Below are 24,969 nucleotides of genomic sequence, written 5' to 3'. Positions count from 1 at the left end.
ATCATTGCATCATTCGTGAACAAAATTTCGACATTGAAACAAAAACAATTGTAAGTTGATTATGTTATAGAGGAGAAATAATAAATTTGACTATTGAAAATCAATAATTATTTAGAATTTGTATTGAAATTTTGATATTTAACATAAATTCTGTTTTGCATAATGAAATCACTAAGACAAAAAGTGTATTTCTATTATTTTTATGGAATATACCTCTATCTTATTGAAATTGTTATAAAAGATATCAAAAACTTATATTTTGGCCGAAAAGTAATGGTTTTAGTATGATACAGCAATGAGCTTACGGTACCAAAGTAAGTTTGCGTCAAACATAGAAATCTCTACAGAAAGACGATAAAAAAAAATAAATCAAATCGAAAAGAAATGGATATTTATCAGATTTTACCAAGCTTTGCACCTCAATACGTCAAAGAAAATAAAGATGCACTCGATTGGGGTACAAATAATGTAATAGCTTTTGCTTCTGGCTGTTCTGTTCATTTTGCTTATTTTGACGGTGTAAAATTCGATAGAATTTGCTCCGCTGAGATGAGTGAAAGTCCAGTAACAGCAATATCAATGCGTCCTAACTGTACAGAAGTCGCAATTGCTGATTTAAACCAGAAAATTTTCATTTTCGACTATGCAACTCGAAAAATCACAGCAACATTCAAGAGTCCGCGCATAGCTGCCTTTTGTCAATACATTCAATGTCATGACGAATATTTATTAGCTTTAGACAAAAATCGGCGTTTATTTTGCCTTTCTTTTATAACAAAAGATAACAATGTGGAACAGAAAACAACTAACATTGAGTGGGAGTTAGTACTTCCGCGCGAGTATCAGAGATTTTCAATTGATCAACAAACGAAAAAGTACATTATCTTTGGAGGCAACACGAATGTGTTCTCGATTTACAAAATAGATAAGCCTAACATTAAGCCTACATCGTTTTACGACACTGTATCAATAAATGACGCAAATGACGAAATTATTAATTTTGTTGAGTGGTCACTCCACATCAATGGCATTGCATTCGTCGTAACTAACACTCAGATTTACATGTTCCATCTCGAAAGCCAGTCAGTCGTTCCAATTGCCTCTCATCGCCACGTAACTTCACCTTATTCATATATTTGCCAGCTAAACGATAACTCGAGAGTACTTATCGCATTCCACAAAAGTGGCAGCATCGATATTCTCCATTCTGACAATGATTACGATTATTACGTATCTCATGAGCGACAATCACGAGAAGGAAAGAATTCTATTGTTTCCGCGTTGTCTTCTCCGTTGAATGGAAGTCTTATTGTGCTTTACGTTCAAGATGTTGGCCTTGAAATTTTTGATGCAGACAAATTCAGAACAACAGTTGTTTTTCCGATATATCCAAGCGACATTACGACATTTGATAGCGATGGAGAGATGTACGCGCTAGGAACTTCAGCCGGATTCATTATTTTCGGAAGTATCAGAGAAAGTAACGATTTCAAACGCTACAAAGTATCACAGAACAAAATAAACTTCGTAGCATTGGACATTACGAAGTCTCGCATATACTATCACTCAGAAGAATCCATTGGAATCATAGATATCGCGAGACATCAAGTTTTACCACTTCCTTCTCGCGGATTCCTTCCGACAAGATGCATCAGTAACCACAATGGTGCTTTTGTCGTCCAGAGAGGACCAAGTTCCATTGGAGTTTTCATAAATGGCAAAGAATCAACGGTTTTATTCAAAACAGACATTTGCGACGTAATCGTTGATAACGAATCATCAGATGGGACATCGGGAACCTTCGTAACTTTACTAAAAACTGGAGAAATATATTTCCATGAATATTCTCCAACGAAAGGCGTCGAACGTACAAGCGGATTAAGACCTCATGGTGTCAACTCAATACCTACTGCATTTGCAGTCTCAGATATTGGCTACGTAACTGCATTTGATAATGGAACATTACTTTTCTTCAGAAAAGAAGCGAAAACATGCACAAACATACAGACAAACTTTGTTTCCATCAGGAATCTGATGTTTGTTGGCGAAAGTCTATTCGGAATTGGCGACAATTCGACATTTTTCGAATTACGTAACGAAAAAGTAGTTACTTTTGCCATTAGAGTGCTTGATTACAAGTTTGTGAATGGTAAGCTTATACTTGCTAAGTGTCCCGATGGCGTAGTAAGGTTCTATCGCTCATTAGATTTAGCACCGCTTTCATCTGTTACAAAAATGCTTAAAATGCCATCTGAACCGGATATTATTGAAAGATTCACATCATTCCCCGGCAAACCATCTCCAGAAAACAAAAGAGCATTAACTTGCGTCGGAAGAGATGTTTGGAACATTTTGGCAAAAAGTGACATCCTTCGCTTGCAAAGTTTATGTTGTTTTGGCAATTGCAGGATCGAATTAATCTGCCACAAGATTCTTGCCTCATTAGAATGCGATCTTCCTGAGTTTGGCATGCAAAAACTCGCTTCTTATCTTTTTGTCGGCGAATACGATGAAGCGGCCGATTATATCCTTAAAACTAACACCAGCAAGAACTTCCTGATTGCTTCGTTAGCCGCGGCTGTCTTAACACTCTTCGGCGACGTGAAGCTCAGCGACAAATCAGCTGCCAGAATCAAGGCGTGTGCAACTTCGATGTTGGACTCCCAAAGATTCATTGAAGCGGCCGTTTTATTGAGAGCGGGCGGTTTTGACGAACTTGCTTTCAATTTGCTTTTAGAGAGTCGCCAGATCGAACTTGCAAAGAAGTTCTGCAGATCAATGCTCAGCGGTGTTGAAAAGTCCGAGGCGATATTTAAACTCGGCGTATCTTATTACGTCGCCGGTGAATTGGAATCTGCAACGTTGTGTTTCGCTTCGAGCGGTGAATTTCATCCATGTTTATTTACGATGATTTGCATGGGAGCCAATGTTGATGCTTACTATATCATGCAGTACTTGGATGAGAATAAAATGCTCTCCGAAATGCAACAAAAATTTTATTCGTTGATGCAAGATGTTCCAAAATTAGATGATTTGAGAAAATCAATCTTGGATAAATTTGTTCCTCCGAAATAATAAAAATTGTTAATTTATTATAGTTTAATATGTATCATTTATTTAATATTCAAACATTAATTTTTTTTGTTATGAAAAAATATGAAATTTTTTTTTATTAATTTGATATTCAAATGTCTATTTTGCGTATTTAATATATGTTTTTTATATTAAATTTATAGCCATGAATTATCATATAAAATAATAATTATTTGCTCAACTACGCAATTACAGTTTCATTTATTAAAATATTATAACAGTAGTTAAAGATATAAAATAATAGATAATAAAAATAATATATCACCGTAGGAAAATAAATTATTCATCGTCCAAGCAGCCAACTTTTTGAATCAGAAATAATCGTTACGATTGTTTAGACATGCAACGGTAAATAGTGTGTTTGGTTGTTTGATAAGAATTAGAAAAAAGAAATTTGAAAAGCAATTATTGATATGAAATATTCAATAAAAATATTTGACAATGAAATTTTGACACAATTATCCTTTGAAAGGAATAAAATATGGTTTGTTGACTAGTAGATGTTGGAGTTAAAAATCAAAAATAAAACTGAAGAATGTAAATTTGAACATAATTCAAAATATGTCACTTTTCTCAGAAATATATTTCAATCAAATGCTATTTCTTGATATTGTTTACTAATATCATAGAATTAAAATATTTTTCGGAGATCCGAAAAACCTTGCAGGATTTATTTTATCCATAATGATTCGGATGTAATTTTGTGCTTCGCTATAAACTCTCCTTTCACAATCATTCAATTTTTGACAATGAATTGAGACGTTGCAAATTATCGGATTTTGTTGATATTTGCTTTCCACTTATATGTCTGAATATTATTTAATTTGTATAAAAACACTTTTCAATTTTTGAGATATTTGAGTTATCTATGGTCAACATTTAACGTTTAAAATATACTCTCTAAATGCATATAATTATTTTTACAAAACTGACACATTTAAAAACTCTCTCAAATATCTTTCACTAGTTTTCATGAGTTCTACCCGTCCCTTATCTGTGATGAGCTACATAGTTTTGTTGCAGAAGAAGTTAAAAGAAGAAGAAACAAAAAGGGAGAAAAATCTGAAACAAGGAAAGAAAAGGTTATTCACTTCTACGGAAGATCAATTATTAAAAATTCTCGTAAACATATTTGGAGATAAACGTTGGAATGAAATCGCTTCATTTATACCTGGAAAAACGAACAGACAATGCAGAGAAAGATATAAAATTTATTTGGCTCCTGGAATTAATCGTGAAGAATGGACTAAAGAAGATGATGATAAACTAATTTACTATATCAGTCAACATGGGCCGAAATGGTCTGCACTTACCAAATATTTTCCTGGACGTACAGCAAATTCGCTTAAAAATAGATATAATGTTCATATAAATCCAATTGATCGAAATCGGCGTGGAAAGTCATCTTCGTCCACTGATGATTCCATAATTCTACCTGGAAATGATTTATCTGAATTTGCATGTCTTGAATTACCAATTGATGACCAGTTACAATTTACAAATGAATTCGTGGACAATTTCACTACAGAAATTAATCAATTAATTTAATAACGATCCACATCTTATCGGACATGATATTATGCGCATCATAATGTGTTAGAGTATATTGTATCTATTTTGTTTATATCGTTGAATTATTTTGTAATAAAAATTCAAATTCAATATATTTTTTTTCGATTTTCTTACATCTTAAGCTATTTTAAAAATTAGTATATAGCACTTATTGTGGAAAGTTATATTTATTTATCATGATCGTTTATTTCATTAAATAAAAATCGAAAAGAAATGATATATCATGAACAAAGATGAATTATATAAAGCAAATGGCCTCTCATTATTAACATCACTCCGACGTTGCAGTGTTGTGCAACGTCTTAAAAGAGGATATTGGTCGACGATAATTGTAAAGCGCCGTTGTATTATCATCACTTTGAAAGAACCTCAAGCCAAACTGCCTTAAATAATATAAGTGTTTATTTGTATTGGTTTGATTTATCATAATTTTGAATTTCAATACATTTGTCAAAAAATGAAAAGAAATCTAGGATATTGTACCTTTCTCTTTTCCATCAACATGCAAAATATCAACATCACCGATTGTTCACAACATATGTACGTTTAGAATGTTACATCTATGGTATTTTCAAAAAAAAATCGGATTTTCTTTTATTAATTTAATAAATCGAGTTCAAATTATACTACCATTTGATCGCAAAGGTAAAAAATCATTGAAACATATATATTATTCAATAATTTTTTATTCAAAAAAAAAAATTATAATCCAAATTCATAACCAATAAAATAGAAAATTGTCATTACACAAGCAATTAAAACGCCAGTGATGGTAATTCCCCATTTTATGAATTCTTGGGATTTGAAATATTCTTTTTTCGTATCATCAGTTATGGAAAACGAGCACATATTTGGAAATGAAGATACTGGCATGATTTGGCTTGCTGTTGTTGCCATACATCCGCACATACAGAACAATGCAATATGGCCACCTCTTTTTGCAGCAAAATTTGCAACCAAAGGCATTGTAATTTGGCAAGAAACGCTATGAGTAATAAAGAAATCAATGACTATTACGCAAATATTAACAATAAGAATAGTTACCCACAAAGTTTGCTTTCCTAATACCTTTGCCATTGTGTTTGAAATGGCATCCATTAATCCACTCATTTGAACGATTTTAGATAAAACACTTCCACCAAATAAAGTGAAAATTACGTTCCACGGTAAGTCAGCAATTTTTCTTGACGGAAGGATTCCACTTCCATAGAAAATTAGAAGAGGAACGAATCCAACAATGCCATAATCAGAAAACACTCTATCTGCTCCGAAAGGAAGAACAATCCATACGACAATAGTTGCAAAAGAAACCACACAAACAAATATCTGTCTCCAACCAAAATCAGATTGTGTTTCTGGAATTGCAGGAACACTTGAAACATCAATTGGGAATTTCAACATAATAATAGCCCAAGCAATAATTGCACAAATTATAGCAAAAGGCAAAGCAGTAGCGAAGAAAGTTGTGAAAGAAACTTTATCGTGCATTCCATATTTTGCAGCAGCTTCAGCAACAGATTCGATTGTAACAGCATTTTGCAATGAAGCTAAAGGTGTTGTCATGCCACCAAGATTTCCTCCAACAGCAATTGATAAAATAACTGCCTTAGCGAAGTTTGAATTTCTTGGAATTTGTCTTAATGTCGGAGTAATTAATGTTATAACAATCATTGTTGAAGTGATATTTCCAATCCACATTGCAATGAAGACATTCAACAATGATGTAACTAACAAGAATATCCTTGCATTTATAGAAGCTTTTTTAAGGATAATAGATGCAATTCTTTTATCCATTTCTGTTGCTTGCAATGCTGTAGCGATTGTAAATCCACCAATAATCAAGAAAACAATTGGACCCATTGTTGATTGTTCAAGGAACTTTCCGATGTCTGTTGCAGAATATTTGGTAACAACTTTAAGAACACAAGAAATAAATGGAATAGAAATGGATGTAACCCATAAAGGAATAGCTCCTGTTGCCCATAATATTGCACAGAAACCAATGATCCCGATTGTCTTTTGTGCTGCAAATTCTAATCCTTTTGTAAACTGTTTGACAGAGAAAACAATTAAGAAGATAAGAGCTATAATCAATGGAGGGAACTTGACTGGTTGTGTAATATGAGATAATTGTGATTTCCTGAAATCAATCGCATTGAAATCAGATAAAACTGTTGATTGTTTCCATGCAATTGTAGAATCAACTTTGTTATGCAATTCAATGACAATTTCGGATCTTGGACGTTCATCTCCATTAACAGAGATCTCCCTCAAGATCTTTGAGTATAAATTTTCGAGTTGTTCGACGATGTTTTGCATATCAGGTAAATTTACGAAAATATCTGCTTCATCGATAATGAATTCTTGAGATAAGTGTGAGGTTCCGAAATTCTTGTTGATTTTCTTAACAATCTTCTGTCCTGCTGTTCTGTTGATCTCGAGAAATGTTCTGAGCTCATAAGCTTCAATTGTAATACCGAAAACCCTTTTAATGAAAGATTTCTTTGATTCTTCATCTCTTTGCGAGAATTGGAGGTGTACATCAATGTCGTCTTCGATTTCGTTAATTAATTCTTGAAATTTTACATATTCGGCTGTGTAAAAACTGGTTACTGAATTAAGACTCTTATAGATGAGTTTAAAGATGTTCTCAAGAAATTCTTCTTTCATGGTATCGAGTTCTGAGTCTAATGCGCCATTTTCATGGGCTTCTAGCATTCTTTCTCTACCATTTGTTACGGCAACTTTAAACTTCTTATATTCTACATACTTATCATACCAAGATTTAACGGCAACAAAGCGTATTTGCTTTCCAAATTTCATTTATAAAAATAAAAATTTTGGCATAAAAATTTCTCCTTTCAATTTTCTAAAAAATGATCGTTTTTTATAAGAGTATTGAAATCAGTGGAAATAGCAAAATTTTTATAATTATGTAGAATGGTTGAAGAAGTAACATGCCTCAAATGATTTGATGTAAACTATTCAAAAATTCAAAGCTATGATCGATATAACCGTTTTATGATAATGGGGAACCTCTAATTCTGTTTCTGGAAATTAAGAAGGAAATTGAACTGCTGTTCATCAATTTATTATAATAATTATAACAATCATTAAAAATTTCTAGAATTTAAAAATAAAATTTCACAAATATCAAGGTTTAAAGGTTGAATATTTATGAATTACTATATCTTTTATGGACATAAAAATGTTTTATATAAAAAGAAATATTTTATTTAAATACCGAAATTTATTGATAAAAATTTTGCATCTTAAACAACATGATTTTGTTCCTCAAACTCATCTGAGAATGGGTCATTATCATTAGCTACTTCAGAGGCAGAGAATAATGGGTTGTCGCGTGTTGCCTCTTCCATTGGAATTGAGGTTGCAATTTGAGTCTCGCTTTCTGGAAGATCCTCATTTTCTGTTTCTGAATCTGAATCATGAGCATTGTTGCCGCCACTCTTCTTGATTAAAAGAACAACAAGAAGAACGAAGAGAACAACCAATACAAGGCCAACAATAACAATGCCTGCGATTAAGCCTGCATTTGTAGCTTTCTTCTTTTTATTTGCGCTTTTAGAATTGGCATTGCTTGAATCGTCATCGCCACCAATGCCACTATTTCCTTTAACAACAGTGAATGTTAATTGTGCTGGAGTTGATTCGAGGTTGTCTGGATCTCTTGCGATGATCTCGAGATCATGATCGCCAAGTACAATATTTGATGAGATATTAATCTCGAATGCAAATGCTTGGACAGAAGAATCTGAAACCATTTCATAAACTTTAGACTTTGTTTCAAGATCGATGCCTGCTAAGAATGTGATCATGTTTCGGGCATCTGGATCTCTGATAGTTCCAACAACTTTGGCTTTTCCGCCTGCTGTTACGGAGTCGCTCTCAAGAGAGATACTGAGGATTCTTGGTGGATTCTGGATGTTGAACTCGATGTGTGTCATATCAGTTGATAATCCGTTTGCATCAACAGCGTAAGCGTTGAGATTATGCTTTCCATACCTGAAATTCTCTGGGATCTGTAACTTGACTTCGAATTCTTGTGGATTTTCAGTAACTTGGATCTCTTTTGTAACGTTAAGTTCGATATTATCTATCTTGAATTTCATGAGAATGTTGGAGTTAGCTGTTACAGAACCTCTTATTGAGATATTTTCTCCATCATTGTAGGCTGACTTAACTAATGGTTGGAGTGAAATGGATGGTTTATATGTAACCTCGAAATCGAACTCGAATACCTTAGAGTTTGCATGAACTGCATTGGAAACAATTTTTGGATCTTTGTTGGAACTGATCCAAACTTTGATCTTCTTCTTGCCAGGTGGTTCTGTTTTATTAATCTTGAGACCAAAACTGAATTTTTGGCCCTTTTCACCTGTTGATTTAACATTCAATGAACTTTGTTCTACAGCCTTTTCTCCAAGTTGTACGTAGAAGTAAAGGTCTTTTGTCTGATCAAGATCTGTGAATGTACCATCAAATTCGATGATATCACCTTGTAATGCGTAATTCTTTGAAATGTTAATAGAATTTAAAATTGGGGGGTTGATTATTCTGATATAGATTAATTGATCATCAGATTTGAATCCATACTTATTAACGATATACATATTGAATTCATTGTATCCGTATTTGAAGATATCAGCTGTCAAATTGATGTTCTTTGTTCCAGATATCTTTTTATTGTTTGGAGAGATTGTTTCTTTCATTGAGTCGATAGAAACACCGTTGATGGTAACGTAAATTGTGACATCTCCGTCATCTTCGCATGTATAAGAAATTGGGATAAGTTCATTTGTATGGTAATAGAAATCAGATGGATATGTAACTTGGAAGAATGGAAAATATGAGAATACGATCTTCTGAGAAAGTACATTGGAAATACTTAATCCATCGGCATGTTCATTATATGTATCTGTAACATAAAATTTAACATTAGTGGGGCCGGACTTTTTTGTATGAATCATTTGAGAGATCTCAAGTAATTGATTATCTTTACCATTAGACCAAGCCCAATAATCATTATTCAATGGATCTTCATCCCCAATTTGCATCCAAACAAAGATTTCCTTTCCTTTATCGCTGTCATCAAGCAAGAGTTTGAAATAAGCAGGTTCCTCTGTTGTGAAATAATCTGCTGACATGGAGAAGTCATGGATCTTTGGCTTGTTCTTGTATGTAAATGACTTAGAACCAGAATTCAAAGATTGAATTGAGTTTCCGTCAATAGCACTGACTGTCATTGTGGTTATTCCGTATTTCAAACCATCTGGAACTGTAACTGTGATGTCATATTTGCCATTAATGAGAGACGACTTATCGAGCATTGTTGACTGAGCTTGGACTGATCCGAATGAAACGACAATATTGCAGTATGTAAATGTATCAAAACTAAGAGAACCTGTAAGTCTAAGATTCTGACCTTTAGATATGAAATTGTTAGATATTCGATCTAATGTGATTGATGGTCTGAAAGTAACACGAATTGGGATACTTTCAATATTTGAAAATGAATTCCTATTCGATGTAAAGTACGTACTACTTATATCAGCAGCTTTAACACTAATTGTGTGAAGTCCAACTTTCTTGTTACTTGGAATATCAAATGTGAATTCATCGGAAGCGGATTTTCCAGAGCTGGTGACAGAGCCAGATGTTGAGTATTTAACATCATCAAAGTATAACCAGAAATATAAATATTTTCCATTGTCGACATCTGTGTAATTGATTCTAACAGAAATGGAAGATTTATCTTGTAATATTAGGTCCTTAGTTACAGAAATTGCAGTGACCTTTGGCTTGTTGACAAACTTGAATGTTTGTGATTTTTGATTAGTCATTCCATATTCATCAACGACCGACATTGTAACAGTGAATTCATTTGAGTATTTGTAACCATAAGGCTGGACATGAGTTCGCTTATTTCTGTATTTCAGTGTTTTAGGAATAGGGAAAGTGAAAGATTTTGTCTTTAGCAGCTCATTGCTTGTATATGTTTCATTCTTAATGACAATATCATCGACTTTAAGTAAAATGTATCCTCTTGTATCATCTTTAATCACTACGTTGCATTGGAATGTATCATCGTATCCGTAATATTTCTCTTGAGGATAGTTGAAATCGACATTAGGAACCTTTGTGATAATGATATTCTTTGTAATTGTTGCTGACTTAGAATTTTTCTCAGGTGGATAGACAACATTTGGTGTATTTTGAACCCAAAAAGTAAGGGTTGTAGGCCCGGTTTTCTGAGAGAGGTTTAGTTTAATATCAAAAGAGTCTGATACGTAAACATCATATGACGATAAATCAGATGCATCACTGACTAGAATGTTATTTCCAATCTTTGCAAATAGATAGACATAACCACCTTGTTTATTCTGATAATAATATTTAGCTCTAATGGTATCTCCTGGTGAAAATGCATCCTTTGTAAGTTGAATCTTATTTAATTGAGGTGCATCTCTAATTGTAAAACTCTTATAATAGATATCGGATTTTGTATCGTTGTTTCCAATTGCCTTAATATACAGTTTCTGATTTTCAAAGTATTCAGTGCTAGTATCTAAAGTTAATGTGACAATACATGAATGATTATATGATACATGATCGATAGCATTATAAGTGTCATCGGATTCTGCATAATAAGTGCTATCAAAGAGATAAACTGTTCCCGGGATATCGGCCGTGATATTAACTTTGATTTCGATTTTATCTGATGAACCATATACTGTTTCTTCAGGGAAAAGTACGACTAATTCTGGATCATTTGCCATATAAATTGAAAGAGGGAAAGGATCAGAAACTGCTTGTCTGTCAAGTTTTGATGCATCAATTGTTACATTAGAATCACATGCATAAATTTCAATTGATGTCTGGCCTGATGGAACTCCTTTCAATTTTTGGATTGTATATGTGAAATTTTGAGAAGATCCTCCTTGGGATACAATCTCTCCAAGAACAATTGGATCATGTGAGCCAAGCTTTTGATATATGAAGAGTTTTTTGCCTGAATCATAATCGACAAGATTGCCAGATACATTAATTGGATCGTCATCATCTGCAACAGTCTTACTCAATTTGAGTTTATGTAATAATGGCTTGTTCTTATAGATGAATGAGCATGTCGTAATACTATCGTTTGTTGTTGGTCTAAGGCCAAATTCATCAACAGGATAGTATGAAATTGAATGATTTCCAAATACCTTATACTTGGCTGGAATATCAATTTCTGTTGAAAGTTTAGCAACTCCATTTGTGGTGTTGTAATATAATTGCTGATCGATAACTTCGTTATCAATCTTGAATTCAATCATACCATTTGTGTCGTCTATAACTTCTAATGAAATCTTGATTCTATCATCTTTTCCGTAAGCAATTCTAGGAATGCATGGGGATGTCATAGATGGGGCTTTTGTAATATTGATATCAACGGTAATTACAGTTGTTTTTCCATTCCTTGTAGCTCTGGATTGATCGTAATCATCTGCAAGCCAAACAGAAACTGGATAATTAAGTCCTGAATCAACAGGAACGTTTGTAACAGATGAAATCATTTCATTTTCACCAACTTTTGAAACTGATGTTAATAGAGATGGAGCATTATCTCCAAATTTTGTCCACAAAAAGATATTTCTTTTTTCATCAACATTCTTGAAATAAGCTGTGATATTAACTTGATTATTTACATCTGGACGAATTAAATTAGGAACAACTATTGCTTTATTTAGAACAATTTTGTTCTTAATATGGAATTGATATGATAAACGATTTGATGAAGCATTGTAATCATCTATGCACTGAACATAAAGATAATAACCACTAGAAACTCTATGATATTTGCAATCGGTTGGAATAGGGATGGTAACTGAAAATGTTGTTGAATTTGAATCGGAACTTGAAAATTCATATCTATTTGGATTTGCTTCAATATTACGATTATAATCATTACCAGTGATTGTATATTTGATACTGCCAGAGTTATCGTCTTTAACTGTGAGGTTGAAATTAATAGATTCTCCGGTTTCATAAATGTCCAATTCTGGCCACTGTGCTGAAACTAGAGGAATATCTGTACTAATGATTTCAAGAACCAATGGGTCTGAATCAGTATTTGAAGAAGATGCTACTGTTTGGAGATCACTTCTGCTTGATAAGAAGAAGTTAACATTGCCCTTGAACTGAGATGGGAATGTATATAATGTCTTAAATGTCTGATTCACTTGGCCGTTTGAAGTCGTAGCATAGAGGTGATCGGTATGTGAGCCATAACCAGCATAAAGATGTAAGGTCTTATCAGTATCATAATCATCAAAAAGAACTTTGAGAATTTTTGTTTCATTGGGTACACCACGTTGGTTCAATTCGATGTTTTTGATTAGTGGCTTGCTAAGAATATTGAAGGAGAATGGGACTTCATTAGATGTGATGTTGTTATAATCTACGGCGTAAATTATAAGATTGTATTTCTGCCTTTTATATACAATATTATACTCTGATAATTTAACTGTGAGAGGATCTATGAAAACACCATGATCAACACTGTACTGCATTGAATATATAGTATCTTTATCATTATCAAAATACCACTTGATATATCCTCTAGAATCATCGTCAGAAATGATGAGATCAAAAACTAATGTCGTATTAAAATCGAATACTGAACCGGTGTTTTTAGGTATGGCAGTTAATGTTGGGACAACAGAAATATGAACAGTCTTTGTGTCCGTATCGACATCACGATTATTAATATCTCTTGCAATTAAAGTGCAAAGGACTTCATCTCCTGTGATTTTTGGACCACCTCTAACCGTGATTGTGAAATTGTGTGGCTCTGAGCTATTAACTTGGTTAGATTTATATTCTTTTCCAGAATTTCCAAATCTAACTAAAAATGTGAGGATCTCATCTGGATCATTATCTGTGAAATTGCCTGTAATTATTATGTCGTCGCCGTTTGCATAAACTGGTTTGTCAAAATTCCATGAGTCAATTTTAGTATTGTCACCAATCTTAAATGTCGATATATTATATTGTTTGTCTTTAATCAAGCCAAATTCATTAAAAGCCTTAACAAGAATGTAGTATTCTCCTCTTTCTAAGGCTGTTAAGGGAATAGTTTTGTTGAATGTTTCTGAAGTAACATTAGTAGATAGATCGCATTTACTAGTGAAGTTAATGATATTAAATTCTTTTTTGAATATCTGATAATATACAAGTGTTGTTGAATTACCTTGAACTTGAACTTCGAAAGTGATACTGTCCTTTGTTGAATCATATTTAATATTTTGGTTAATGTCATATTTAACAGTTAATTTGGATTCTTCTGAATGATTAGTTTCACCAGTTCCTATACTTGACGAATTACCATTATCGTTGTCATGTCTTAATGATAATTCTGATTTGGAAATTGCACTGATAATGAAGTACGAAAGCATTAGGCTGTCTTAAAAATAATGGACTTATAAGCTATTAATATTTGAATAATTCTTGAATTTTGTGAGCAAATGTCAAATATTTAAAATGCATAAAATAAATTATAAATTGAAAATAATCTAAAAGCCAGAATTAAAATTGAAATTATGATTTTGAAAATTGTGAATTTATTGAGAGAGAATATATTGAATTTTATGTAAAATGTAAACACATGATTTTAAGATGATAAATAATGGAAAACGGATTTATAATAAAAATAAATATTTTGATTATGTTTTTGATTTTGAGAAAGAAAAAAAATAGATAAATTATATTTCATTGGGTTAATAAGTAAATCATAAATGTAAATAAAAAAATTGAAACTCTATAAGTTAAATTTGAATTTATCGATCCCCAATTTTATGATGAAGCGTCAAATTGATCTTAAGGATTATTTTTATAGGTTTTATAAATTATTTCAAATTTAAATTAAGATGTTTTGAAAGGTACTTTGAAATGCTATTCAATTTTTTGATTGATTATCGTTATTAAAATTCATTACAATCTCTTAAACAGTTTTATTAAGTTTTTATCAATTGAAATGAATTTGACAATATTCGTTGTGTTGATTTAAATATTCACTACTGAATAATTTTAAGCATATTTTCATCTTTTTCGGAATTGAGAGTTTATCATTAAACTTAGCTTTTAAGTTGATTACATATAGTGTCTCCCTATGTACTTATTGATTTTATTATAAAATGAAAAACCATACATTCCTCTCAAATAAGATTGATTTTTATCGGCTCTATTAAATTTTACGAATATTTCGATTATGATTTCATGAGCATAATAATATTTTTTATTCCAAAATTATTTGAATAATGAAAAAAGTTTAATTACAATTGATTTCTTTTCCTAGTATTATTTCTTTGGGTACATTTAATATAAGTAATGTCAGGACATCAATACATTTTTGAATTGAAAAAAATTCAAAGCTATTAGGTCAGTCTTGAGGCTATGTAAATATCTCAATTTTGACTTTCATTTTATATTTTACGATTACAAGAATAATGTGCTGTATTCATGCCTTCTAGTAAATTAAAGGTTAGCAATCAAAGCGATCATTCTTTTAGTTAAGGCTAGCAATTTTATTCGCCAAATTTGTAACGAATTTACAATTCATAAGAGAAAATTTTCAGAAGTTTACATCAGATTCTTTGCACGGTAAGGACTTCTGGGCAGAAATAATTAATTTACATATATGAAAAAATATTGCTAATAGATTATACATTATTACCTTCTTGTTTTAAGCCATTATTTATAGTGTTATTTCACTGATTATCATTTTTATTATGATTCACTGTAGAACGAAATCAATGGCAAGTCTTACCTAACAACCTCCTCTTTCTTGACTAATTTTTCTATTTATCTTGAAATTAGAAAACAAATTCTCAAATGGATAGAATACAAAAAAGAAAATAGTTAGAAAACTTATTAAATAATATAACTCAAAGGCTCATATAACTTAATGTCGCTGAAAAATTTAAGATTGATTTGATATAGAATGCAAATCATAAATCCAAACCATGTGGCCAGGAAATTTGAAGTAAAAAATTATCATTTATGACGATTTTCGTATTTTTAATGAAATTCTACCATTCAAATTCAGATAATTTGATCTTCAAAATAAAAATTGTGTATAATAAAAGTAATACGCATAAGCTATACTGTTTAAATTGAACTCGTTCAAAATATATGATTCTTAAGTACTCAAGCGTAAAATGGAACAATTATGAATGCAAATTTTTGAAAATTTATTCACTCAAAAATTTGTATTACTAACGTATTTCCTCATCCACAATCCAAAATCATTTTAGATAAAATTATTTTTCATAATGTATTCTTAAGGGTGCATACGAGAGGATCATGTAAACTTCAGAATTTAGAACCTTATTTTTAGGCATTATCTTGGCTACCTTATTTAGGCTCGAAAAGCAAAAAATATCAAAAAATACAACTTGACTCCATTATGACCCTTTCATGGAGGTAGTTTTTATCCGCTAGTATTTTCCCTTTGAATCTCTTTACAATTCGAAATCAAATTCAAAACTCAGTAGAAGAAAGGAAGAATCGACTTACTACGGTTGTAATACGAATAAATACATATCTTTAATTATTTTTATTTACATAATAATTGTTTGAAGCTCATATTCCATCAAATTTTTAAATAAAAACATTAAAATGTTGAAAATGTTCATATATTTTAATAGGGTTTTGGCACTTTATTGAGGAATTACTACATACATAGTCGAACTGAACTTGATATTTTGAAATTTAAATTATTTATCAAAATTAAAATTTAACTTGAAATTTATAATTATTTAGTCATATTTTGCATAATTCTAAGTAGATTTTGTAAAAAATCAAGAAAGAAAAATTTTAACGTGCTTTATTTCTTCTTTTTTATAATAATACATATTATTATATAATTAACATATTCATAATGTTTCACCCTTTCAAAAATATAATCCTCCTCCTCTCAAATAAACGTACATACGGGTGGCCTCTTTTTTCAAAAAATTAAAATTTGAAATTTTGGGCTCAAATATTAGAGATTTTTCAACCTTCAACGATATATGTTGTCTATATCAGACCTCCTTTCTTTTTGATACTTAACATTGTTCCTAAATCTTAGCCGTTAAGGCTGTTCTGAAAATATTTTTTTTCGAAAAAATTCGAAAAAAATTCTTAAAATTCAAAAATCCCTTAATTCCTGAGGATTTTGGAAAAAAGTTTTTTCATGAACATGTGTATATTATATGAAGTATATTGATAAGGTAAAAATCAAATTTTATTGCATATTCATCGAGAAAATAAACTAACGAATCCTCAAAATTGAGAGGGTAATCCTCCTCCTCTCAAATAAACGTACATGCGGGTGCACCCTTAAATAAACATCATGTGCTCGAAAAATAAAAAGTTTTTGAATACAAATAAAAAGTTGGATCCAAAGATAAAGATTTGATATAGTTCCAGGATTGTATTACAAATGATTTCATTAAAAACTGATTTTTTCATGATGCCATCGATCAATTGACAAAACATGAAATTAATATTACTATAGTTAATTAGACAACATTGGTAAGTTGAATTTGGATAGCGTATGAAAAAGTGAAAAAATCATTGTGAAATCCTCTCAAGCATCTTAAATTGAATGCTTTACAAATTTCATGATTCATATCAATGGCAAGCTTAAGGGTCCACTGTAAGGCCAAATAAGGCCTATCGTCATCCCAAAAATATTGCTCAAGATGGTGTTTTACTAAGACCCAAAACTTAAAAAAACACAAAAAAATTAACTTTACTCTTTTGAGATCCTTATCAGATGTGCAACAATTTGATGCAGTATCGCAATTCGAATCCGATTTTTTAATGTAGATGTACTCTAACATTCTTGAAAAAATGCAAAATGATATTAATTAAGCTTTTCATTTCTGTATCATACACGAAACAAAATCATTTATTATACTAAAATTTATCAAAGTTTGAATAATGAAAAAAATAATATCTAAATTTTTACATTGAGTCGGCTATTGATATGGTCAATATTAAATCGTTTAAAAATGGGCATTGGCCAGAATAATACCCACTAAAATACACTTTTTTTTAAATGTTATCAATTTGTTATGGTATATCTTTATGATAATGAATAAAATGCTTATCTTTCATAAGTAAATACATAATTTATGCTGAAACACAAAAAATAACACGAAAATTTTTTGCCAACATTTCAAAACTAAGGATAATGTTTTGAATATATAAGCAATAATACTTTGTCTGGAGAATTAAATTTGTGCTATCCAATTGTCAATTCTTTGAATTTTTTATAAAATGCACGATATTCCGACATTAGCCTCTTTAAATATAAACTACATGCATCACAATATTAGTATGTAATGGCATTAAAGCGAATTTCCTAATTTATTCTCAATTTAATTCCTAGAAAAACTTAGGAATTAATGATTGGAAATAGGTCAAAAAATTCCTAATATAAAATTCATACTTATAATAAAATCAAAAATCGAAAATATCTATTTTTCAAAACACGCATCCAGAAGCAAAAAAAATCGGAAAAATTCATGTTCTTATAAAACTCGCTGATTTTGCAATTTTTATGTGATTTGAAGTGATAGAATATATTATCATCTTATTAAAACATATACTTCATTGTTACATTCACAAAATATTAATCAGAACACTAGGAAAAGTGGATTTTCGAAAAAAGACGATAACGATTATTTGCAAATCGCCTCTCAATTTTGAGAGACTTTCAATTTTTACAGTGGACCCTTAATTAGTCGTGCCGAGCCACCAGTTAATTCCGAAGCCAAGCCCCTAGGAACCATCAATGATAAGAATATTTTCAGTACATCATACACTGGCGTTGAAAAACACCTTATTTCCTACAATAATGATGATTATGCCCAAGAAAGAAACATTGCCTTGAATAATTGGTGTGTTGATGGTGTCATTCCTCTTACAAAAGAAGAAATCGAAGCTGAAAGAGTAGAAAACAAGAAGCTTATGAAACAATTTACCAAGAATATACTTAAATGTGATTATTCCAACATGAGTGTTCCATGTTCCTACTCTGAGCCACGCTCCTTCCTTGAACGTATGGCAGATTTCTTTTCATTCCTTGCAGGCGAATACCTTGACAAAGCTGCCGCTGCAACTGATCCAGAAGAGCGCCTCAAACTCATCACCATCAGTATTGTATCATCACTTCATCTCTATCATCAGACAAAGAAGCCATGGAATCCAGTTTTAGGCGAGACATATGTTTGCAATTATGGATCTGGTGCTATTTTATATGGAGAACAAGTCTCTCATCACCCACCTATCTCTAACTTTGAGCTTTTTGGCAAGAATGGTTCCTGGAAGGTTCATGGTCAGTGCAATTTCGTCGTTGACTCTTCAATGAATCATTTTGAAGTTAAGCAAAATGGAATTTTCGAATGCGTGTTCCCTGATGAAGACAAATATCAATGGGAATTCCCCAATACTTACGTACATGGCCTTCAACATGGCGACAGATTTATTCGCGTTGTTGGCAAGATTGTTGTTAAGAACCTCGAAAAAGGACTCAAGTCTGTCATTCGTCTAGCACCAAAGAAGGACAAGAAGCTCGGAATTTCGGAATTTGCTTACTCATACATTTACGGCGGAATTAAAAAGATTCGCGGAAAGAAGGAGAAAAAGACCGATTTTACAAAAGTCTATCGTGGAGACTACTGCAAGCAGCTCACGTTGGATGGCCAAGTCATTTGGGATATTAACAATGACAGAGCAAAGAGGCCACACCAGGATATCGCTGATGAATACCTCCTTCCAGCAGATTCGAGATTCAGATTCGATCGAGCTTATTTGATTGATAAAAAGCCAATGGATGATGCGGACTTAATGAAGAAGACTATTGAAGATGCTCAGAGACGCGAAGAAAAACTTAGAATTTGCGTCAAGAAATAAGTTATATTATTAAAAATTTCACTATTTATTTAATTTTCATTCAAAATTGATCAAAATCTTTTTTTAAATTAATGTGAGAAGTGCACTTTCGTATCAAGAGATCATTTCTAATAAAAAATTAGTATAGAATATTGAAATTTTTTGTAGCAAACACTTTCATTTGAGTTGAATTGTAACAGTATTATGTAACAACACTTTTGATGTAAGCTGAGCTTCGCAAGGATATTTTATTATCATAATTTTGAAGTTAATGACTTTTTGGTTTGAAATTTTCAATTTTAGATCGTGTAAAACATCTTTATCACAGCCATCAGCGAATAATTTCTTAGCAGATAGCCTCAACCAAGGTAAGGTAATTCAGATTTTGTAAGAAAAGATATAAATGAGATCGTAAAAGTGTCAAAAGTATTCAAAAAAATGAATTTTCAACTTCCATCTGAAGTGATCCTTACAGATGCTTTTCGTTTAGGTGAAGGAATGATATTTTCATATGACGATGCGAGAAAGTTCCTATTAACTGATAATCACGGCAAAAATATGGTTGATAGATTAATTTCTTACTTAATTTGTTTAAAGATCATATCACCATTAAGACCAAAATGGTCAGAAAGCCTATTAATTGCAGTTGATATGTACTATAGTTCTCTCAAATATTATTTCAAAGATGATTACAAAAATGCTTTACGAATTGTTTCGACAAAGAGCGAATCTATCATGAGTGTTGATTTTCCAAGGACTCTCGGTTGGTTTAATGAGATGGCTCCTACAATTGGAGCTGAAATTTCGAAAGAAATAGACGTTTTAGAAATAATATCAAGAATATTTGCTATTTTAGAGCGAGAACACCCTGAACTTCAATATACTCAAGGTTTCGATCGGTACGCATACAGCTTTTTTGCAATGGCTTTAAGTTTTTGCCAAAAAGGCTCTTTGCCAATCGAATTCGGCGAAGCAATTACATATCATCTCGTTTGTAATACAATAAGCTTGCTTCCAATGACAAAACTCCTTGATGATCAACAAAAATTAATGGAACATTTTGACAGGCTTGATAAGGTTTTAATGAATTATGACTATCAGAAATACAAATTACTTACAGATTTCAATGCTTCGATCCTCTTCTTTGGAGTTCGTTTCGAAATGTTATTATTTGCAGATGAACACTCTTTTGAAGAAACTCTACGAATATGGGATCAAATCTTCGGTAGATTAGAAAGTTATGAATACATGATAAACGCATTTACCCTTGCTCATGTTCATCAGGCAAAAATTGAAGATGATTGCCCGAATGTCTTAGAATCTATACTTCACAACCAGAAATGGGATGTTGATAAGCTTATTTTAGATGCAAATGCATTGCTACATCATCAGAAAAGTATCAAAGAAACTTTATGTGAAGCATGTTGTCCAAAACTTACAAGATTCCATGGATACTCGATCGCTTCCGATTTTGTGTTTTTCGAATAAGAGTTTATACTATGATTTTCTGTTTTTTTAATAATTTTTTTTCAAAAATATTATATAATCGGATTTTTGGAACCAAACTAGCTTTGCATGACCTTAGGTCCATTAAACATAGCAGTATTTATTACACTGGCTTCTTTGGTATCAGATGAAAAACAAATCCTTGAAATTCTTCAAGGAAACTCATTGTCTTGTTGAATAAATGTTTTGTTTATAGCTATTTTAAAGAGAAAAAGAAAATATTACTATCTGATGACAACTTGCTTTATGATTTAAAAAATTATTATCCAATATATGCCAACCAAAACAAGATTTCATTTCAATACTTCAAAATTTTAGATCCGAATCGAACCCTATGATTGTTTTGGGGAAATACACCTTTTTAATTTGTTGAAATTGTTATTCCGATTTTGATGATCAATATAAGGGCAAAAGTCATCATTTTAAAGTAATGACGAAATTTTATGCTTTCAAGAATAAATGATGTGGATTTCATATTTCAGAATGATTTAACATGTTTGATTAATAATTTAATGAGTGAATTAATATATTTATATAAAATATTATCATAGTAATTATCTTGTTTCTATATATTTTAACTCAATTATCGTAAAAGATTGATTTCAATAACAAAATTTCCAAAAAAAATTCAAAAATCAATTTTTATATTTCAAAAATGTTAGAATTCAACTAATTTTCTATATTTTAAATTTTTTTTGGAAATTTAACAAATGGCAATATCGTAAGGGGAGCTTCTCGTGGGGTAGTTTTTGTCATTCCCAGGCTCATATCCCTCTCATAAAATGATTTTCATAATTCTATCGAATAAGAGGCCCAATGGCCATTACATATCCCAAAAATCATCAGATGTTACGAACACTGCATTCAAAATTTATCATTAACATTTACTTGCAATTTTGTGATTCCAAAATACCTATTAAGCATTAAAATATCTCATTTACTTTCTTCCCCATTAAGGAATTTCAAAAATAGCATTATGTATATACTCAATTATAACATATTTCTATTATTTTCCAATTATATTTTGCTTAACTTATCTAAAGTTTATAAATTCATAATCTTCGACACACACTCATGAAATATTATTGAACTACGGTATATATCCTCACACAAGCTACAAAAAATAATTTCGATAAAATTATTAAAGCTTTCTTCCATAAATTAGAGAATATGGTTCAGTATCTTTGACAAAAGAACTAAAATTACCTCAATGCTCTAACTAAATTTAAATGACATTACAAATTTTTATTAATATAAAGTAAATTTGTATCTTTTCTTACACTATTCATTTCTCTTTTTACACCAGATCATATTGCTACTACCTCTTGAAAGAATACTTCATAACTGTTCTTGTTCCCTCATAGTAAGGAATCCTTACATATAAATTGAGAGAATGTCAAAAGGAATACCTATCAATTTTCGAATAGTTTACATTGAAAATAGTTTTTTTTTTTCGCCGAAATTAATAGGAAATTATCAAATATAAGAGATCGTATAAGCTTCATATGCATTAGGTAGTATAATAGTTCCTAATTATGCTTAATTTACTGTTTTGAAGTCCTGAATATAGGTACATTATGGGTGGAGATAATGTTCATAAAAAATTTTTTTTTGAGTTTTTTTTAATTCTTTTTTAAGGTTCATAGGATGTTTCTTTGTTTGCTATACCTAAAAAAGAATATGGAGTTTGATATTAATCTTCCTATAGACACCAAAAACTCGATTACTTCGTTGCATGCGCAACAAATTAACTTCATCAAATTTCCAAATATAGACATCTTCTCGATAGAATTGAATATAAATAATCAATCTCAGAGATTATTCTTTAGTGAACAAATCGATGGTCCTCAGATTAAAGAAGAACTAAAAATGCCTCGTGAAAGACAATATTATAATTATTCGTTATATCGAAATAAAGGCAAACTAGTAAATTGTTGGTTTAAAATCAATGGAGGTTTCTCTTCAAATGACAAAGTTAAAATAAATATTAGTTATGAAACAGAAAATGAATCAAATCCAATAAAAGTCACATCATTACCACCTCTCTTACAAAAGAATGCTTCTATTATTACATTGTTTGTCGTTATCATCTGTTCAATCATAAGTTATTCCAGTTTCAAAGTTTTATTTTTGAATTGCTTACTCTTTTTCTTATGTTTTATACAACCCGAAAATTCCAAATTGTTTATTTTATTAATTTACATTACAAGAATTTCAGATTTTCACCTCGAAAATTTAGAAAAATCGATTACTTTCCTTTTGGTATATTCATTATACATGATTTACCCAATATTAGGTGTTTTGCCTGTAATATGCTTCGTAGCATTCAATTATAGCCGCGTCAAAGAGGTTGTAACATTGATAACATTTTATCTCGGTTTGGTAATTCCATTAGCATATTCAGAAATTGGTTTGGTAATCAGCTTATTGTTTTATACTATATCTTTCAGTTACGATGTATTTTTTGCTACACAAAGTTCAGATAAATCTGATGATACGAAATTTTATCCATTATTAAGAAATGTATGTTCCATTGTACTTACTGTTGCTTATTCCGTATTTCTCATCATTTCTCTTATGAATACAGACACAAAAATCCAAACAAATATTTTTGATACATTTATTCCTTTAGTTACACCGTATTCATCTATCAGACCCAACAATATAATGGTAGCCAGATCAGCTGCACGTCTAATTAGTGCCGATTATGACTTTTCTGACTGTCCATTATGTCATAATCCACTTCCTGTTGAAACTCACTCGTCAAAGCGTGATCTTATCATTATATTTGCGACATTCGAAGCACACAGAGCAGTTGTTCCCATTAGAACCATCAGAACGGCTGGTTGTCAAGCAAAGATTCTTTTAATTACAGATGAAACTACTTCAATTCCATGGGAAATACAAAGATGTGGTGTAACAGTCGTTACAACTAAAGTTGACAAGGAGGCCAACTTAAATGTGAAAAGAGGTATCAGATTCCCATTCATGCAAGACTTTTTGCCACTCGTCAAAGATAAATTTGACAGAATACTTTACATGGACGGTTTTGACACTGTTTTCCAAAGTGATCCATTCCCAGCGTTTTCGACGAAGAACACATTGCATTACAGTGGCGAAAACCACACATACAGGATCAACTACGTGCTTAGTAATTGGCGAGAAAGAGCTCCGAATTTCAATGTTCCACATTGGATGGATAGGGAAGTAAAATGTAATGGACTTATTTTAGCGGATTTGGAAACAATGTGGAAGATTTCGTATATGGAGAATGCACTGTTCTATAGAAATGGAGATAATATATGCGAAGACCAAACATTTTATGAATTCCTCATTGAAGAAGGAATGATTGAAGCACACGGAATCAAGTTGTTTAGAAATAAAGAACTCGCTTCGATTTTATGGAGTAAAGAAAAATATACGCATTCAAAGCTTGGTTACATTAAACAGATCAACACCAGCTGGTACCCTGCAATTGTACACCAAGCTATGAACATTTTCGAATGGAGAGAATTGATTTGGCAATCATGCAGATAGATTTTTATTATTATATTTTTATAAAGTTTCTTTCATATTGTAAATATATAAATTTTCCATTATTTTATACTCACGTGACATTTTTTTACAATTTGTGCCATTAGATTCCTCTAATACACACTAATCTCAAACATTTTCGAGCCAAATCTATATTTATATTAAAATTTCCATAATCAAATGAAATTCATATGACAAATTATCAATGTGCTAATCATTTTTTTATCTTACTTCATAATTACTCCTGAAATATAATCTATTATGTTAGCACAATCTATATGAATTAATAATTAATAATCTTAGTTAATGCATTTCTAA

General features: G+C 31.2%; 7 protein-coding genes across 7 annotated transcripts, besides 2 other annotated features; 5 read left to right on the top strand and 2 right to left on the bottom strand.

The window, feature by feature from the left end:
• Nucleotides 1–378: 378 nt before the first annotated feature.
• Nucleotides 379–3,219, top strand: TVAGG3_0285930 (WD40 repeat-like family; the record flags this gene model as incomplete). The annotated part of the gene is made up of 1 exon (XM_001301535.1): nucleotides 385–3,075. One exon carries the CDS (start codon nucleotides 385–387, stop codon nucleotides 3,073–3,075), a length of 2,691 nt encoding a protein of 896 aa, XP_001301536.1.
• An 846-nt stretch (nucleotides 3,220–4,065) lies between these two features.
• TVAGG3_0285920 (RNA polymerase II transcription regulator recruiting protein) lies at nucleotides 4,066–4,641 on the top strand (the record flags this gene model as incomplete). Its single annotated transcript, XM_001301536.1, has 1 exon — nucleotides 4,066–4,641. One exon carries the CDS (start codon nucleotides 4,066–4,068, stop codon nucleotides 4,639–4,641), a length of 576 nt encoding a protein of 191 aa, XP_001301537.1.
• Nucleotides 4,642–5,367: 726 nt separating this feature from the next.
• TVAGG3_0285910 (succinate transmembrane transporter protein) lies at nucleotides 5,368–7,488 on the bottom strand (the record flags this gene model as incomplete). Its single annotated transcript, XM_001301537.2, has 1 exon — nucleotides 5,368–7,488. The coding sequence occupies one exon, from the start codon at nucleotides 7,486–7,488 to the stop codon at nucleotides 5,368–5,370; it is 2,121 nt and encodes a 706-aa protein (XP_001301538.2).
• Nucleotides 7,489–7,875: 387 nt separating this feature from the next.
• Nucleotides 7,876–14,169, bottom strand: TVAGG3_0285900 (uncharacterized protein; the record flags this gene model as incomplete). The annotated part of the gene is made up of 1 exon (XM_001301538.2): nucleotides 7,938–14,123. One exon carries the CDS (start codon nucleotides 14,121–14,123, stop codon nucleotides 7,938–7,940), a length of 6,186 nt encoding a protein of 2,061 aa, XP_001301539.1.
• A 1,841-nt stretch (nucleotides 14,170–16,010) lies between these two features.
• Nucleotides 16,011–17,049: a mobile genetic element.
• A 311-nt stretch (nucleotides 17,050–17,360) lies between these two features.
• Nucleotides 17,361–18,453: a mobile genetic element.
• A 234-nt stretch (nucleotides 18,454–18,687) lies between these two features.
• TVAGG3_0285870 (lipid transport) lies at nucleotides 18,688–19,632 on the top strand (the record flags this gene model as incomplete). Its single annotated transcript, XM_051228991.1, has 1 exon — nucleotides 18,688–19,632. The coding sequence occupies one exon, from the start codon at nucleotides 18,688–18,690 to the stop codon at nucleotides 19,630–19,632; it is 945 nt and encodes a 314-aa protein (XP_051098721.1).
• Nucleotides 19,633–20,043: 411 nt separating this feature from the next.
• TVAGG3_0285860 (Rab-GTPase-TBC domain family) lies at nucleotides 20,044–21,367 on the top strand (the record flags this gene model as incomplete). Its single annotated transcript, XM_001298594.1, has 1 exon — nucleotides 20,050–21,099. One exon carries the CDS (start codon nucleotides 20,050–20,052, stop codon nucleotides 21,097–21,099), a length of 1,050 nt encoding a protein of 349 aa, XP_001298595.1.
• A 1,311-nt stretch (nucleotides 21,368–22,678) lies between these two features.
• Nucleotides 22,679–24,661, top strand: TVAGG3_0285850 (nucleotide-diphospho-sugar transferases family; the record flags this gene model as incomplete). Its single annotated transcript, XM_001298595.1, has 1 exon — nucleotides 23,395–24,654. One exon carries the CDS (start codon nucleotides 23,395–23,397, stop codon nucleotides 24,652–24,654), a length of 1,260 nt encoding a protein of 419 aa, XP_001298596.1.
• Nucleotides 24,662–24,969: the final 308 nt, after the last annotated feature.

The sequence above is a fragment of the Trichomonas vaginalis genome, chromosome V, assembly GCF_026262505.1.
Source record: "Trichomonas vaginalis G3 chromosome V, whole genome shotgun sequence".
In the NCBI taxonomy this organism is placed as follows: domain Eukaryota; phylum Parabasalia; order Trichomonadida; family Trichomonadidae; genus Trichomonas; species Trichomonas vaginalis.
This window is presented reverse-complemented; position numbering and strand designations above follow the sequence as displayed.